General features: G+C 52.2%; 1 protein-coding gene across 2 annotated transcripts in view; it reads right to left on the bottom strand.

Annotated features, from left to right (window-relative positions):
* Positions 1-348: 348 nt before the first annotated feature.
* The window catches only part of SMO (smoothened, frizzled class receptor), a 27,499-nt gene continuing 12,813 nt past the window's right edge, over positions 349-15,034 (bottom strand). Inside the window, exons 1-12 of one of the 2 annotated variants that reach the window (XM_017549543.2) lie at positions 12,561-13,261; positions 11,704-11,909; positions 10,189-10,398; positions 9,861-10,033; positions 9,275-9,494; positions 9,059-9,182; positions 5,646-5,738; positions 4,801-4,909; positions 3,652-3,837; positions 2,797-2,945; positions 2,139-2,273; positions 349-1,876 (exon numbers count right to left, since the gene is read on the bottom strand). In XM_017549543.2, coding sequence (XP_017405032.1) covers positions 1,449-1,876; positions 2,139-2,273; positions 2,797-2,945; positions 3,652-3,837; positions 4,801-4,909; positions 5,646-5,738; positions 9,059-9,182; positions 9,275-9,494; positions 9,861-10,033; positions 10,189-10,398; positions 11,704-11,850 — 1,974 coding nt within the window. In that variant the 5' untranslated portion in view covers positions 11,851-11,909; positions 12,561-13,261 and the 3' untranslated portion in view covers positions 349-1,448. Of the gene's footprint in view, positions 1,877-2,138; positions 2,274-2,796; positions 2,946-3,651; positions 3,838-4,800; positions 4,910-5,645; positions 5,739-9,058; positions 9,183-9,274; positions 9,495-9,860; positions 10,034-10,188; positions 10,399-11,703; positions 11,910-12,560; positions 13,262-15,034 lie in introns of those variants that run through there. The other variant, XM_017549542.2, reaches the window with a different exon arrangement.

Below are 15,034 nucleotides of genomic sequence, written 5' to 3'. Positions count from 1 at the left end.
GGTAAGGAGGCCAAGACTGGGGCCCACAGAAGAAAGAACATGCTAGCCGGGCATGGTGGCTCACGCCTGTAATGCCAGCCCTTTAGAGCCCCGAGGCAGGCAGATCACTTGAGGTAAGGAGTTTGAGACCAGCCTGGCCAACATGATGAAACCCCATCTCTGCTAAAAATACAAAAATTAGCCAGGCATGGTGGTGGGCACCTGTACCAGCTACTCAGGAGGCTGAGGTAGGAGAAATGCTTCAACCTGGGAAATGGAGGTTGCAGTAAGCTGATCTCACGCCACTGCACTCCAGCTTGGGGGACGGTGAGACTCTTATCTAAAAAAAAAAAAAGGACACACCAAGAGTTTATACAAAAACCTTTTATTGACTGTATTTCCTTCTCCCCCATAACCTGGAACCCAGCCAGCATCTATGGCTTCCTGCTATCTGATTCTTGAAACTAGGACCTTGGAGACATGGTTGGAGGGTATGGAAGGTGGTAATCTCCTCACCACCGGTTGTGGAAATGGAAAGGTGCTCTTTCTTGACTGGCTGAAGCTATGGCAGCTTCCCAGGGTAGCCCCTGAAGTCTAGAGGCCCATCCCCCACTGAATGGGTGTGAGGAAGAGAAGACACATCTCTTGGAGGCCCCGTCACTCACTGCTCCTATCTCACTCCAGGCTGAGGCCCTAGAGTGAACCAGTCTCTCCCATGGAGACCAGCCCAGCAGCGAAGGGAGGGGGCTGGGGGTGAGTGTGTGCGGCAGCTCTGGGTCCTCATCAACAAAAAGGAAATGCGAAGAGGCTGGCACCTCTGAAACTGAACTGAAATGGAACAGGGGAAGGAGGATACAGGAGAACAAAAGATGGGTTTGGGGTAGGGCCACCTATTAAGAGGGGATACAGCCCCTGTGGCAGCAGGCACTTCCAGCCCCACAAATACCTGGGAGAGGAAGAGGGAGCCCTGGCCCTACTTAGACAAAGGACTAATGACACAATAAACACTTTTGGACTGAGAGTGCCAGGAAAGGGCACCCTTTAGCCCAGAAAACAGCAGCCAGCCCTCATCTGCCAGACATGGGCTAGGCTGCCTCCCTGGCCATCACAACCCACTTCAGGAACTGTCACCTTTGCCTCCACCATTCCTACCCCTCCACAAGCTCTGCATCCCACCCCCACCCCCGCCCATGGAGCAGATGTTGCCAGCCAGGCTGCAGCTGACGGGGCAGAAACAAGGAACCTCAGCTCCAGGGCCCTCCCCCTGGGGTGAGGCCTCCCTGCAGAGGTGTCAGGCTCTTTTCCGCAGTCCCGCTGCTTTAGCCGGACATCCAGAACTCTCCTGGGAGGGCATTAAGCTCACAGGTTCTCTGGGAGACTGGATCCTGGGGAAGCACGCTCAGGGAGGAAGAAGAGCCTGGAACGGTGTTGGTTCCTCTCTTTCCCGTCCCAGGTCCTGCTCCTCAGGCTCAGAAGTCCGAGTCTGCATCCATGAGCTCTGCCTCCATCAGGTTGGTGCGGGAGTGAATGGGCCCCAGACCCTGTCGGCGGCCATGAGCCCAGGCCATGGGGGCCGGTGCACTGGGCAGAAACGGACCCTGAGGGGGACTGGGCTCTGGGCAGAATGGGTTGGAGACCAGGGTCCAGGCTCCCTGTCGGCAAGAGTCCCCAGCTCCCCAGGCACCTGCAGCCACCAGGCATTTCTGCCGGGGCAGCTGAGGCAGTCGAGGAACGGTACTGGGGGCAGGGGCAGGGGGGTGAAGCTCAGGAGGTGGTGCCAGTGGGCACACCTCCTTCTTCCTCTTCCTCCTCCTCTTCTTCCGGCCCAGGCGCTTCTGCAGCTCTGGGGAGATCTCTGCCTCAACCAGCCACAGGTTGGCTTGTTCCTCTGGGGGCACTGACAGGAGGAGAGGGAACACGAGCCTGGGGCCCTGGCTCTGTCTATGCCACCCCAGCTCCCCTGGGCGTCCTTACCTTTAGACTTTTTGAGGTTAGCTCTGGGGCCCAGACCTTTAGACTTGTCGAGCCTCAGCCCCACCCTGCAGATCCTCTGGGGCCTTTCCTTCCTCTTCCTCCTTCTCTGACAGCCCCTGTACTCCAGTCCCAGAAACCCCCAGCCTCTGTGCCCCCCACCTTCCTCCAGAAGCTGGAACTCATACCTGGAGTTGCCACAGGGGTGACAGAAATGTCCTGGGGCAGTATGGCTCCTCTCCGAGCCACCATCTTGGTGACATGCTGGGCCCAGGCAGAGGAGACATCAGCTGAGGGCTCATTGAGGTCAAAGGCCAAGCCCGCTGTGGGGACAGAAGGAAGAAGGGAGAAGGAACAGTGATTCCACAGTCTCTGGCAGTGCCTCCCGAACCCAGTGCCATTCATCTTCCTGCAGGCACTCCCTCCTGCTCACCAGAGAAAGCTCACCCTGTAATCACGGTGATGTCTACCCCTTCAGAATCTGAAGAGAGGGGCCTCAAGTCCCCAAAGGGCCTCACTGGAGGCCAGAAATCCTGTTCTTGGAACCCTGACTTACTCTTGCCCAGGGATAGCAATTGGAGAATTTTGGAGAAGGGAGAGGGAGGAGAGTCCTCTTGGAACCCAAGCACCAGCAAGCCCACCCAGGGGCAGAAACGGAGGGGAGAGTCTCCCAGAGGGTGGGTTGGGCCTGGGGAAGAATGGGCGTGTGAGTGATGGGGTGGGAGAGGAGCATCTTGCCCCTCAGTCGGTCTTCCAAACAATCTGTGTGCCCCTAGCAGCCTAGCAGAGACTAGCACATGGGCTCTGCGGGGCCAGGCAGCTCCAGTGGAGGGGGGTGAGGCTTACCCACGGGCCCGTCGTGGGACACGGTGTGCATGCTGAAGGACAGCTCCTGGCCCGGGTTCTGCAGCAGCTCATGCCGCTTGGAGAAGGCCTTGGCAATCATCTTGCTCTTCTTGATCCGCTTGGGCTCATCATCACTCTGACCAGTCAACCTGAGAGCAGAAGGGATAGGGAAGACGGGTGAAGAAGCAGCCGCTTCCCATCAAATCTGGGGAAGGGCCCGTGATGCCCTTCTTTCCAGAAAAGAAGGCCCCGGAGGGCCTCATGTCCCTCAAGGACTGAGGAGTAGAGGCCTCTGCAAAGAAGTGGGACTAGAATGCAGAGCTACTGTGTGGCCAGCCCTCCAAGCACTCCACTCTTAGAAGATACTAGCAGCTGGCTCTGCACTTGGCTCAGGCCTTGGTCCACTCAAGGACAGGAGGTGCCACCAGGGGGCAGTGGTGAACCACTGACCAAGGCTGTGCTGGAAGGAGGACCTGACAAAACCTAAAGATGGGATCTGCGGGTGTGGTGGTTCACGCCTGTAATCCCAGCACTTTGGGAGGCCGAGGCGGGCGGATCACGAGGCCAAGAGATCAAGACTATCCTTGCCAACATGGTGAAACCCTGACTCTACTAAAAATGCAAAAATTAGCCGGGCATGGTGACACGTGCCCTGTAGTCCCAGCTACTTGGGAGGTCAAGGCAGGACAATCACTTGAACCCAGGAGGCAGAGATTGCAGTGAACCCTGAGCTGCACCACTGCACTCCAGCCTGGGTGACAGAGTAAGACTCCATCTCAAAAAAAAAAAAAATGATGGGGTCCCAAGGCTGAGGGTGAGGCAGACGGGGCAGGAGGGGCTGGCTGCCACCCCCACCTGCACCAGGTCCGCCTCCAGATGAGCAGCGTGGCCTTGGTCCAGACCCAGGTGCTCATGGCGATGCCAGTTCCAAACATGGCAAACAGGTTGATCTTCTCCACAAGAAGGCTCGGGCGATTCTTGATCTCACAATCAGGGATGGGCTTCTTGGTGGGCAGCCCGATGGTCACATTGGCCTGGCACCTATGGTGAGGGAAGGGAGACAGGTGAGGCTTTCCTTTTTTTTCTCTCTTTTTTTGAGACAGGGTCTTGCTCCGTCACCCAGGCTAGAGTACAGTGGCACAATCAATCACAGCCCACCGCAACCTCCAACTCCTGGGCTCAGGCAATTTCCTGCTTCAGGTTCCCAAGTAGCTGAGACTACAGGTGGGGCTTTCTGAGTCTACTGTGTAGACTCAGACAATCAATCCAAAAACTTTAAAAAGTGCTAAGCCCCACAGCACTGATCTCAACCCTGGGTGCTCATTAGAATCAACTGGGGAGCTTTTAATAGCTACTGATGTCTGGGCCCCACCCCAGATAATTAAATCAAATCTCTGGGCCAAAGACTCAGGCATCATTGTGGTTTAAACCATCCCAGACTGGAAGCTGGAACCTTTAAGGGAGAGCCTGAAGCAGTCAGGGCTTGGACTAGCATCCATTTTAGCGGCTGTCCTTGTAACAGTGGGTGCTGCACTTCTCTCAGCAGTAGAGATGTCTTACTCTCTCTAATCCATCCTCATTATGACACGAAAAGGCACAAGCAAAACTAGCTGACATTAGCAGCTCATTAACGTGTGGCAGAGAGGTAACTGGTCCCGTGCAGGGATCTACAACAGGCTCTGCGGGAACGCACGCAGAATTAGAGCGCAACTTAGCATCGGTCAGAGAAGCCGAAGCTGAAATAGCGGCTTAACAGTCACATGTGCACCAGCCTGGCAACCAAGGCGGTGGAGAGGGAAGGGCAGAGGTGGGAGGGACTCGAACGTTATTTGCCATGTTTGAGAAACTACAGAGACCGAAGCCTTGTGCACCAAGACACCAGCAGTTGAATCTGCTGTCTGCGGCAGGGGCCTGGCCAATCCCTGCTGCCAGGAGGGTGGAGGTAGGTGTCCTTACAGCCCTGGTTCTGCTCCCACCCCTGCCGCCTCCAGGCCCCTCACTCACAGTACATAGTCCCGGAAGCTGCGCTCCCACTCAGCCTGGTTGAAGAAGTCGTAGAAGTGGCAGCTGAAGGTAATGAGCACAAAACCAAAGGCCAGGAAGCCAAAAATCCCTGTGGAGGACGGGGGCAGGACAGGACATTATCAAGCCCAGAGCCCACAGCAGCAGCGAGGAGAAGGGAGTCTGCCCCACCGAGGCATGAAAGACCGCAGGGGCTGGGGTGAACTCATGCTGGGCTCAGTCCGAGAACTGCTTTCTCTCTTTTTTTTTTTTTGAGATGGAGTCTTGCTCTGTTGCTTAGGTTGGCATGCAATGACGTGATCTTGGCTCACTGCACCTGTGTCACCCGGGGTTCAATCAACTCTCCTGCCTCAGCCTCCCAAGTAGCTGGGATTACAGGCACCTGCCACCGTGCCTGGCCAATTTTTGTGATTTTAGTAGAGACGAGGTTTTACCATCTTGGCCAGTCTGGTCTTGAACTCCTGACCTCGTGATCCACCCGCCTCGGCCTCCCAAAGTGCTGGGATTACAGGCATGAGGCACCGAGTCTGGCCAAGAACTGCTTTCTCTAAAATAAAGAAGGGCACTCGAGGCAACCGTGGGAGAGCCCACGTGGGGTGTGGCGGGAGGAGGAGGCAGTGCCAGCATGAATTTGATTGAATTCTTTCCCCGAGTAGGGCCCCTTCTTTTGAGCTGCCACTACCACTACAGCCTACACGCACCCCTTGTCCTTGTCTCCCTGGCTAACTTGTCCCACTGACTTACTGCATCCTGATGCTGGCATAGCCCCAGAGGGTGCAGTGTTGGGCTGGGCAGGACCTCAGACCGAAGTCCCCAGGGCCACTCACCCAGGCGCAGCATGGTCTCGTTGATCTTGCTGGCAGCCTTCTCACTCAGCAGCCCGGGGTGGTTGCTCTTGATGGAGAACAGAGTCATGACTCCTGAACAGAAGGGGGAGCTCAGACATTAGCAGGGGTGAGGCTGCCCTGCTGGAAAGGATGGGTGTGTGGGAGGAGGGGCCTAAGGCTCTGGAGTCCCGCGTCTGAGGACCCCTGTGCTGATTGAAAACCTGGGGAGCAGAGACCCTGGAGAAATGGTGAGCAGCTGGTGGCAGGTCTGCCAGGGACTGAGATGACAGGGCAGAACCTAGACAGACACTTAAGAAGAGGGAGCCTCAGTCGTGGCCCAGCTGCCCCTGAGGAAGGTGGCCAGATCAAAGCTGTTCTGATGGAAAAGGCATAAAACAGACTCAAGAATAGTGCTATCCAATAGAAATATATATAGATCCAGAGATGTATATATATATCTATAGATCTATAATATATATTTATCTAATCTAGCTATCTATGGAGAGAGAGAGACAGAGTCTCACACTATCTATCTATCTATCTATCTATCCATCTATCGAGAGACAAAGTCTCACCCTGTCACCCAGGTTGGAGTTCAATTGTGCAATCTCGGCTCTCTGCAACCTCTGCCTCCTGGGTTCTAGCGATTCTCCCGCCTCAGGCTCCTAAGTAGCTGGGATTACAGGCTCCCACCATCATGCCCGGCTAATTTTTATATTTTTGTAGAGACGGGGTTTCACCATGTTGGCCAGGATGGTCTTAAGTCCTGAACTCAGATGATCCGCCTACCGTGGCCTCCTAAAGTGTTGGGATTATAGGCGTGAGCCACCACACCCAGCCTTCCCATAGAAATATAATGTGAGCCACATATATAATGGCAAATTTTCTAGTAGCCACTTAAAACAAGTAAAAAGAAACAAAACTAATATCAACATATTTTACAAACCTAATCTATTAAAAATTAAATCATTTCAACACATAATCCTTATAACAAATTGTTGAGATATTTTACATTTTTTTTCTGCTAAGTTTTTTTAATACAGTGTGTATTTCACATTTTACAACACGTCTCAATTTGGACTCATTTCTATTTTTTTTTTTTTTTGAGATGGAATCTTGTTCTGTCACCGAGGCTGGAATTCAATGGTGTCATCTTGGCTCACTGCAACCTCCACTTCCTGGGTTCAAGCGATTCTCCTGTCTCAGCCTCCGGAGTAGCTGGGATTACAGGTGCACACCACCACGCCCGGCTAATCTTTGTATTTCTAATAGAGACGGGGTTTCACCGTGGTAGCTAGGATGGTCTCAATCTGACCTCATGATCTGTCAGCCTCAGTTTCCCAAAGTGCTGGGAATACAGGTGTGAGCCACCGCACCCAGCCAACTCATATCTTCTTCTTCTTGTCTTGTTTTGTTTGAGACAGGGTCTCACTCTGTCACCCAGGCTGGAGTGCAGTGGCATGATCATGGCTCACTGCACCCTCAACCTCCTGGGCTCAAGCAAACCTCCAACCTCAGCTTCTCACATAGCTGGGACCACAGGCGTGTACCACCCTCCCCAGGCAACCTTTGTATATTTTGCAGAGATGGGGTCTCACTATGTTGCTCAGGCTGGTCTTGAATTCCTGAGCTCAAGTGATTTGTCTGTCTCAGCCTCCCAAAGTATTTAATTACAAGAGTGAGCCACTGCACCCAGCCTGGACTAGTTTCAACACATGTGGCTAGTGATCACCATAACAGGACAATATGATAACGAAGCACAAATCAGAGGCCCCGACACTGAGGGAAGGTGTTCTCTTTCCGGGTCCACAAGGGGGCGTAGTTTTAAGGGCAAGAACTTCCCAGCACCATGCCCCCCTCCCATCTCTCTCCATTGGGATTTAACGGTTTATGTTTGAATTTCATGGGTGCAGGAAGAAACTAAGAGTCAATCACTCCAGTGGAAGTTCTAAGGAACTCCTTTCATTGGCCTGGGGTCTTGGAGAAGGTGGGGGTTCCCCCCAGGTTAAAAGTCCCCTTCTTCCACACCCCTTTGGACTCCATGTTTGGGTCCCCTTCCATGAACACTCCCTTCGTGGAAGCCATCTTTCTCTATCCTGGATTTTCCCTCTGGGGTCCCCTTCCACACTCTCTCATGGAAGCCTGTCTTCCCCTCCCAAACTCCATCTCTCTCTATTCCCTAATACTCTCATGGAAGCTGCTTTCCTTTCCTGGATTCCATTTTTCTGGATCCTCTCACTCAGTGTGAGAGTTAGCTGTTTCTTTCTCCTTCTCCTGTTTCTCTCTCTTTAAATAAATCACTTTCTACAAACACTTTTGAGTCCGGCATTTACTGCGCACTGTGCCATGGTCCCCTCTCTCATTCTTGAGAGGGCAGGAGACCAAGAACCTGGAGAAACATCCTCTCAGGGGAGCTGAGGGCACCCTGAACCCCTGAACCCCAATATTACAACACTATGCCAAAAGAGGGGAAAGAGGTGGATTGAACAGAAGGCTGGCACTTCAGGGTGAGGAAACTGAAGTTCACAAAGAAAACCCAATGAAAATGAGCTCAATAGATACTCAGGCTTATTGTGGGATGGCAGCATGAGACAGAAAGTTAGGGACCACTAATTCCATGCATGTTGTGATCTCTGTGTGTTGGGGGCAGAAGAGATGAAAACCAAGCTCCAGAAGACTGACAGTACATATAAAATTAGTGTGCAACCTGGGTCCCACATTAACCAAAGGACCCAGGTTGGTCTAAGTGGGCAGTGTTACTCAGGGCATTCATCACACAAGGATGAACTGGTCAGGAGCTGACTGGGGCTGAATCTTGGTCCAACTCCACCTAACAAGCTGTGAGGCTGGGCACCGTGGCACATGTCTGTAATCCCAGGACTTTGGGAGGCTGAGGCGGGTGCATCACTTTAGGTCAGGAGTTCAAGACCAGCCTGGGTAACATGCAGAAACTCCATCTCTACTAAAAATACAAAAATTAGCCAGGTGTGGTGGTATGTGCCTGTAATTTCCGCTATGGGGGAGGCTGAGGCAGGAGGATCACTTGAACCCAGGAGGCAAAGGTTGCAGTGAGCCAAGATTGTGCCACTGCACTCCAGCCTGGGCAACAGAGTGAGACTCTGTCTTATAAAAACAAAACAAAACAAAAACCAGGCTATGAGCCCTGGGCCAAGGCTCTGGGAAGAGGGATGGATTTTTCTGGCCAGCACAAAGGTACTGACCCACAGCAAGCACTCATGGTGTTTCATCTGCCTAGATGGTCACCTTCTTCTACTCTGTGTGAAAGCCCTGTCGGAGCTAGCTGGGGTCTTAGCATGGGGCAGCAGTGCTGGCAGCTTCCAGCTCCCACTTATACACAGCAGGTACCCAGCACATTTTGTTGGCTGACTGGTCCTGGCCTGGTCTCCACTCACCTCGGATGAGGAAGTAGCCTCCCACGATGAGCACCAGGCCGATTGGTGCCAGCACGAAGCCGGCACGGTATCGGTAGTTCTTGTAGCCCACAAAACAGATGCCGCTCACAGAGTCCCCATCTACCTGCAGCAGGAAGTGGGGAGGGAAGGTGGGTCACCAGCCCCCTCCCCCAAACTCACCCTACCCAGGTCTCCCGTCCCTACCAGTCACTATACCTGGGCCACAGCAAGGATTGCCACAGTGAGGACAAAGGGGAGTGACCAGGTGAGCAGGTGGAAGTAGGAGGTTTTGCCCGAGAGAGGCTGATAGGTGGTGCCCAGGGCTTTGAAGGAGGTGTGCCAAGCATAGGTGAGGACCACAAACCAAACCACGCCAGCCATCAGGGCGTAGTACACGATAACAAAGATGATGACGCAGGACAGAGTCTCGTTGGAGCTGTGCAGACAAGTGAGATATCACTTGAGACGGTCACTCCAGACTCCCTGTACCTGTTCTCCCCACCCTGTGCCCAGATCCTTGGCTGCTGAGGTGTGGGCGTTCCCAGGAGTCAGGGCTTGGAGACAGGACCCAGGTCAGGTTTGTGGAAGCTCTAGGAGCTGCCCTTTTGAGCAGATGCAAACCATGAAGGTCCTGATTCTGAAACCGAGATCCTAGTGCAGGAGACTTGTGTGCAGTATGCAGTAAGGCAGAGCCAGATCCCACCCTGGAGCTCGGTTTCACACGCACCTGCCCCTTTTAGGGTAAATGCACACTTCAGCCTTCCTCCTCCCATCTTCACCTCTGGGTAACCAAGACACCTACGTGGGCTCCCCAAGCCTCATGGTGCCATCCGCACGGCAGACAATCTCCCGGCGGGCACCATCCATGAACTGGGCCAGCCAGCCAATGCTGCCCACAAAGAAGCAGGCATTGACGTAGAAGAGGATAACAGCAGGGTAGCGATTCGAGTTCCGCCAGTCAGCCACAAATGTGGCCTAGAAGAGAGAAGCAAACCATTCTGCGAGTTTAGGGTTATTCTGCTGACACAGACACCCTTAAATGAACCCCAGACCCTTCTGATCACGACCCTTTCCTGGGGACCCCTTTTGCCCCCCTTCCCTCTGGCTCTCTTCCCACATTCCAGGCTGACCAGGGTGAAGAGCGTGCAGAGGCCTGTGATGGCCCCGAAGGCCGCGATGTAGCTGTGCATGTCCTGGTGCTCGGCCTCGGTGAAGAGCGGGTTCTGGCACTGGATGCCGCAGCCCTCCACGTCCTCATACCAGCTTTTGGGGTTGTCTGTCCGAACCAAGGGAGCTTCGCACTGGCCTGAACTGTTGAATTTGATGTTCTGCACCTCATTCTGGCACCAGGGATGGGAGAAGATGGTGTCAAGGCAGTTCAGGGCTGAGCCTCTTGTTTAGGGAAAGGTACCCAGGTAACATGGCACGTGGCTGGAGACATGCTTCCGGGATCTGAATCCCAAGACTGGCTGTACAGCCTTGGGGAAATTATCTGGCCTCTCTGTAACTCAGTTTCCCTATTTCTAAGATGGTAGTACTTACCTCAGGGTATGGCTTAAGGGTTAAATAAACATAATTTTTTTTTTTTTTTTTTTTTGAGACTGGCTCTGTCGCCCAGGCTGGAGTGCAGTGGCGTGATCTCGGCTCACTGCAACCTCCACCTCCAGGACTCAAGAGATTCTCCTGCCTCAGCCTCCCAAGTAGCTGGGATTACAGTGGCTGGGATTGCAGGTGCCCACCACCATGCCTGGCTAATTTTTTGTATTTTCAGTAGAGATGGGGTTTCACCATGTTGGTCAGGCTGGTCTTGAACTCCTGACCTCAAGTGATCCACCCGCCTCAGCCTCCCAAAGTGCTAGGATTACAGGCGTGAGCCACTCTGCTCAGCCAGCTTATTTATTTATTTTTTTGAAATGGAGTCTCATTCTGTGGTGCAGGCTGGAGGGCAGTGGTATGAGCTCAGCTCACTGCAACTTCCACCTCCCAGGTTCAAGCGATTCTCCCGCCTCAGCTTCCCAAGTAGTCGGGATTACAGGTGTGTACCACCACACCAGGCTTATTTTTGTATTTTTAGTAGAGATGGGGTTTCAGCATGTTGGTCAGGTTGGTCTCAAACTCCTGACCTCAGGTGATCCACCCACCTTGGCCTCCCAAAGTGCTGAGATTACAGGCGTTAGCTTATTTTAATGGTATTTGGCATATAGTAAACAGGACTAATTAGTATTATTGCCACTGTTAGTACTCTTATTCTCATCATTTAAGATCTCTCCTGTACCACCGAGAATAGCTCATGTCCCGTCTTGGTGGCTCTAGCTGTTTCACATGCACATGCCTTGACTCCTAACATACATGATAAGCTTCCTGATTGGCTCCTGTCATCCATGATGCCTGTAACACCAAAACACCCAACAGAGCAAGTGCTCAAAACTCTCTGCTGAACGTGTGATCATTGATAAACAGAGAATCCCTAATAGACAGTCCAGCCACTAAGCTGCAGTTTGAATGTATGGCCTATTGACTCCATGGCTGTAGGCTCAGGGTCTCCAGGAGACAAAGCTCTGGGGTCCCCTGCTCCCCACTGGACCCTGCCCTATACTTGGTCCTGCCCAGCCCAGAGCCTGGACCCCGCCTCATAGAGCACTCACCGTGCAGCCTTCAGGGAAGCGGTCAGGAGTACAGCGCAGGAAGTCAGGCCAGCCTCGCTCCCTCTCTACGATAGCACAGGGGCCTCGGGTGGCCTGGCAGAGGGTGCGGCTGGGCAGCTCCACACGGTCATTCTCACACTTGGGCATGTATACAGCACACAGCAGGGGCTGGATCACTGCCCAGCAGCGGGGGGCATTCCGGAGGCCTGGGGGTGGCAACAGCATTGCGGTGAAGTCCCCTCCTCACCCTGACCCCTAGACACAGTTGCACCCCTGTCCCCAGGCCTTTGCCACACTGCAGCCCATCACTGGTCAGACCTGGCAGGCACAGTGTTTCTTAACAGTCCTCTGGGCAGGACAGTTCTTTATACTGTAGAATAGTCCCAGGCACTGCAGATACGTAGCATTCCTAGACCCTGCCCACTAAATGCCAGTAGAACCCAGAAGTCATTGTAACAAAAATGCCCCCAGCCCTCTACTCTAGGGTTGGTTACTAGAAGAGAGCCTGGAGAGGAACCTCTGGGCTGCTGGAAATGTTTGTTTCTTGATCTGGTACTGGTTACATGGGATGCTGGGAATATTCTGTCTCCTAATCTGATACTGGTTACATGAGTGTATTCACCTTGCGGAAACCAAGTTCACGATCTGTGGGCTATTCTGTATGCTTACTATAATTTAAGTTTTAAGAAAAAAACTGCTGCTTCCAGAGGCCCTGCTAGGGAGCGGTAATGCCTCTGGTGGAGCTCCACGGGGTGCATTTACCTTTTCAGGGGTGCACCCAACCCTTACTGGGCCCATTTGCTAGAACCAGGAAATATTTCCATTTGCCCAGACCCCAGAACCCTTGTTCCTCTTACCAAGCAGAATGAGAAAGAGAAGAGATGGGGGCTTAAGGAGAGGTAGTCAGAGGAGCCAGGCACTCCAAAGCCACAGGAGGAAGCAGGAAGTCAGATGGAGAGGAACAGAGGAGGCTCTGTCCAGTGCAGAGAAGGGAAAAATGTTGTCAGCAAGACAGAAACAGGCGGCGGTCTCCCAGCACCCCCGCAGCCCAGGCCTCCTTCCCGCCCATCACAAAAGCCCCTCCTGATCATCCCTGCTTCAGCATTATCTATTTCCCAAGCAAGAAGTTGCATTAGGGGAGAATGTGAGGATGTGAGAGCCAACATGGGTGCTGGTCACATTGCCAGGCTGGGCGTGGTGAAGACAGGTAATTGCTCTTTTGGGGGGAAGGCATTATAGTAGAGGGATAAGGAGCATGCACACGGCAATTGACTGGCCTGGTTCCAAATCTTGGCTCCACTCTTTCCTGGCTGTATGACCTTGGGCAAAGTACTTTATCTTTAGTCTCAATTGCCTCATCTATAAAATGGGGATGATAGATTTACCTTATGGAACTGCTGTGAAAAGTGAGATATGCTTTAAATGAGCTTGGCACAGTGTCTGTCAAGTAGTAAGTGCTCAGGAAATGTTAGCTGTTATGCTTATTTGTCTGAGGCCTCTGACTGCTCCCAGCTTTCAGAGTTTATTCCAGGGTGCAGAGCAAGTTCCTGCCAGTTAAGAAACAATGTCCTTAACAGTTTCCACTTGACCCATCACCAGCTGGCTGGGAATGGTGGCTCACGCCTGTAATCCCAACACTTTGGGAGGCCAAGGTGGGCGGATAACCTGAGGTCAGAAGTTTGAGACCAGCCTGGCCAACATGGTGAAACTCTGTCTCTACTAAAAATACAAAAATTGGCAGGGCACGGTGGCTCAAGCCTGTAATCCCAGCACTTTGGGAGGCTGAGGCGGGTGGATCATGAGGTCAAGAGATCGAGACCATCCTGGTCAACATGGTGAAACCCCGTCTCTACTAAAACTACAAAAAATTAGCTGGGCATGGTGGCACGTGCCTGAAATCCCAGCTACTCAGGAGGCTGAGGCAGGAGAATTGCCTGAACCCAGGAGGCAGAGGTTGCGGTGAGCCGAGATCGTGCCATTGCACTCCAGCCTGGGTAACAAGAGCAAAACTCTGTCTCAAAAAAAAAAAAAAAAAAAAATACAAAAATTAGCCAGGCATGGGGGCACATGCCTGTAACCCCAGCTACTTGGGAGGCTGAGGCAGGAGAATCTCTTGAACCCAGGAGGCAGAGGTTGCAGTGAGCCAAGATGGCACCATTGCACTCCAGCCTGGGTGACAGAGTGAGACCCTGTCTGGAAAAAATAAAATAAAATAAATAGAATAAAATAAAGGTTGTGTCAGCCAGGCATGGTGGTTCATTTCTGTACTCCCAGGCTGAGGCAGGCAGATTGCCTGAGGTCAGGAGTTTGAGAGCAGCCTGGCCAACATAGTGAAACCCCATCTCTAATAAAAAATACAAAAATTAACCAGGTATGGTAGTACACGCCCGTAGTCCCAGCTACTCAGGAGGCTGAGGCAGGAGAATCGCTGAGGTGTAGGTGATAGAGCAAGACTCTGTCTCATTTTTAAAAAAATGTGTTATTTTTCTCAATCTTTTTATATCCGTGGTAACAACAATCAGGTTTCCCTCCCTCCCTCCCTTCCTTTCTTCCTTTCGACGGAGTCTCACTGTCGTCCAGGCTGGAGTGCAGTGGCACAATCTTCGCTCACTGCAGCCTCTGCCTCCGGGTGTAAGCGATCCTTCTGTCTCAGCCTCCCAAGTAGCTGGGACTACAGGTGCGTGCCACCACACCCAGCTAATTTTTGTATTTTTAGTAGAGACGAGGTTTTATCATGTTAGCCAGGATGGTCTCAATCTCCTGACCTTGTGATTTGCCCGCCTCGGCCTCCCAAGTGCTGGGATTACAGGCGTGAGCCACTGTGCCCAACAACAATCATGTTTTAAAAATGTGTAATTTGACTGTTTTTTTTTTCCCTCATTGTGAATATTGTTTCATACCTTACAAATAAAAATCCTCAGGAAAAAGATTATTAAATAAATCTTAAAGGACAACTGAGGAAATATCTAGGGAAAAAATAAGGTGGATCCTTACCCCATTTCTTACATAAAAGTCCACAGGGATTAAAAATAACTACATTGTTTTTCTAAAAAATTAAAGTTTTAGAAGAAAAGATAGGAAATGATTTTTTAAACCTTGGAGTGGAGATGGCTTTCTGAAATGACACAAAACCTACACACCATGAAATAAAAGATTTAAACAAAAGACTTCAGAAAAATAGACAAAATTATAAGAAGACTGAAAAAGCCGGACGCGGTGGCTCACGCCTGTAATCCCAGCACTTTGGGAGGCCGAGGCGGGTGGATCACGAGGTCAAGAGATCGAGACCATCCTGGTCAACATGGTGAAACCCCGTCTCTACTAAAAATAC

The sequence above is a fragment of the Cebus imitator genome, unplaced genomic scaffold (genome assembly GCF_001604975.1).
Source record: "Cebus imitator isolate Cc_AM_T3 unplaced genomic scaffold, Cebus_imitator-1.0 Scaffold219, whole genome shotgun sequence".
NCBI classification, from domain to species: domain Eukaryota; kingdom Metazoa; phylum Chordata; class Mammalia; order Primates; family Cebidae; genus Cebus; species Cebus imitator.
Note: the sequence above shows the minus strand (reverse complement) of the source record. Positions and strands in the feature narration are given on the sequence as shown.